We start from the raw sequence: 2,005 nt of genomic DNA on the forward strand, positions 1-2,005 counted from the left end.
CACACACACACACACACACACACACACACACACACACACACACACCACGATCACAACCACCCCCACCCCCACCACCACCACGACCAAAGTCATACACCCCCACCCCCAGACCATGATGTGGACGAGGACAAAGAGCACGGCGTCCTTGATGCGCCCCGCACCCGCGACAACAGAAAACGCCTTCACCATCTTCAGCAGCATGTTCCGTGTCGATGCAAGCACAATCATGCCCACCTGCACCCACCCACAAATCAGTCAATCGCGTCAACCATGACGGGTTGATGGTTGGTGGTGGTGATGGTGGTGGTTGGTTGGTAAGCGGCTGAATGCGCAATCAGGGCACCACATGCTCGTAGTCTCATTCACCTGTTGGGTCAACAAACACATGCACCTGTTGTGCCAACAAGTACATTCACCACGATCCCGAGACCGATCTCATCACTCTCAACACCAACCAACAACTGTAACGACCACCAACAACACCACCAACAACACCAACCAACAACTGTAACGACTACCTACAACACAACCAACAACACATCCACTGCATCAACCACCACCATTGCGCCTCACGAGGATGAAGGAGAACTGCTGCGACCAACGCTCCACGTCAATGTCAAACCCGAGCAGCGACACGCCAATCTTCATCAACCGCGTCACAGGGTCTGTCTTCTTCGTCAGGCCCTGCGCAAACACATCACACGCAACACCAATCAAACGGGGGATGGGTTGGGTTGTGGAATGGCAGTCGTGGTGGATGGTGGCAGCATGAGAGGAGGAGAGTGTGGAGGAAACAAGTGGTGGATTGGGATTGCGACTGCCCGCTGATGCCCTCCACGTGCTTGCGGATAAAATGCTTGCCTGCAGGCAATCGTTGATGCACACGCAAGGCCACCCACAACCACCACCATGCAAGCACACACACACACACATACACACACACACATACACACACACACACACACTCACTCACTCACTCACTCACTCACTCACTCACTCACTCACTCACTCACTCACTCACTCACTCACTCATACACACACACGTACAAGGATGACGCTGATTGTGGCCGTTGTGACCTTGAATACACAGTACAAGGACAGACATATCCCAATCACGTGCTTGACGCGTCCCTGGAACAATGATGAAAGTGAGGAAGGAGAGGGGAGGAGGAGAGGATGATGGAGTGTGTGTATGTGTATGCGTGTGTGTGAGTATGTGTGTGTGTTCTGAGAAATGAGAGCGGTCCCGTGTCTGAAAAGACAATGCAGGAGACACCGCCACAACCGCAGCACGCAGTTGAACACTGCCACCCCTTCTTCCTTCCCCTATCTTCCCGATCTTCCCTTCCTCCACACCATGTGCATTGCATGATGTCACAACACCTTGATGGTGCCTGCCTCTCTGAAATTGCTGCGCGCCTGCTCCAACTCCTGCAGATTCGCTGCCATTTGCCTGACGAAGCCACCCACACAGGCCATGGTGGTGGTGATGGTGGCGGTGGTGGTGGTGATGGTGATGGTGATGGTGTTGGTGATCGTGTGAAGGGGTGACATGACACTGACGCAAAGATGGTGAAGGCAACGAAGTTTCAAACCAGAATATTTGCACTTCTCCGAATGTGTGTGTGTGTGTGTGTGTGTGTGTGTGTGTGTGTGTGTGTGTGTGTGTGTGTGTGTGTGTGTGTGTGTGTGTGTGTGTGTGTGTGTGTGTTGGTGATGAATTGTGTGGATGCATGGAGGGAATATTCACAGCGCCCCGTGAGCACCTGGTTCGACCCGCCACGGATCGTGGCTGAGGCCCGCTGCTGCATCTGCGCAAAAGTGCGCGGCACATCCCAGACTCTGAACTTATCTTCCCACTCTCTCCCGACTGCTAGATGTGCCTGAAATGAGTGATGCTGCCGCATAATGAGTGCAGCGACATGCGAAGAAAAGGCATGTTCAACTCGTGCAAAGCTGACAATGAAGTAGTGGGCGTAGCTATGACGTGCAGGAGGTCAGACTT

At 53.4% G+C, this 2,005-nt stretch overlaps 1 protein-coding gene across 1 annotated transcript in view; it reads right to left on the reverse strand.

Annotated features, from left to right (window-relative positions):
* PTSG_06740 (uncharacterized protein) overlaps positions 1-2,005 on the reverse strand; it is a 5,327-nt gene that overhangs the window by 1,226 nt on the left and 2,096 nt on the right. Inside the window, exons 8-11 of the mRNA XM_004992080.1 lie at positions 1,384-1,558; positions 1,048-1,131; positions 574-684; positions 112-234 (exon numbers count right to left, since the gene is read on the reverse strand). Coding sequence (XP_004992137.1) covers positions 112-234; positions 574-684; positions 1,048-1,131; positions 1,384-1,558 — 493 coding nt within the window. The remainder of the gene's footprint in view (positions 1-111; positions 235-573; positions 685-1,047; positions 1,132-1,383; positions 1,559-2,005) is intronic.

This window comes from Salpingoeca rosetta, assembly GCF_000188695.1.
Source record: "Salpingoeca rosetta unplaced genomic scaffold supercont1.17, whole genome shotgun sequence".
NCBI classification, from domain to species: domain Eukaryota; class Choanoflagellata; order Craspedida; family Salpingoecidae; genus Salpingoeca; species Salpingoeca rosetta.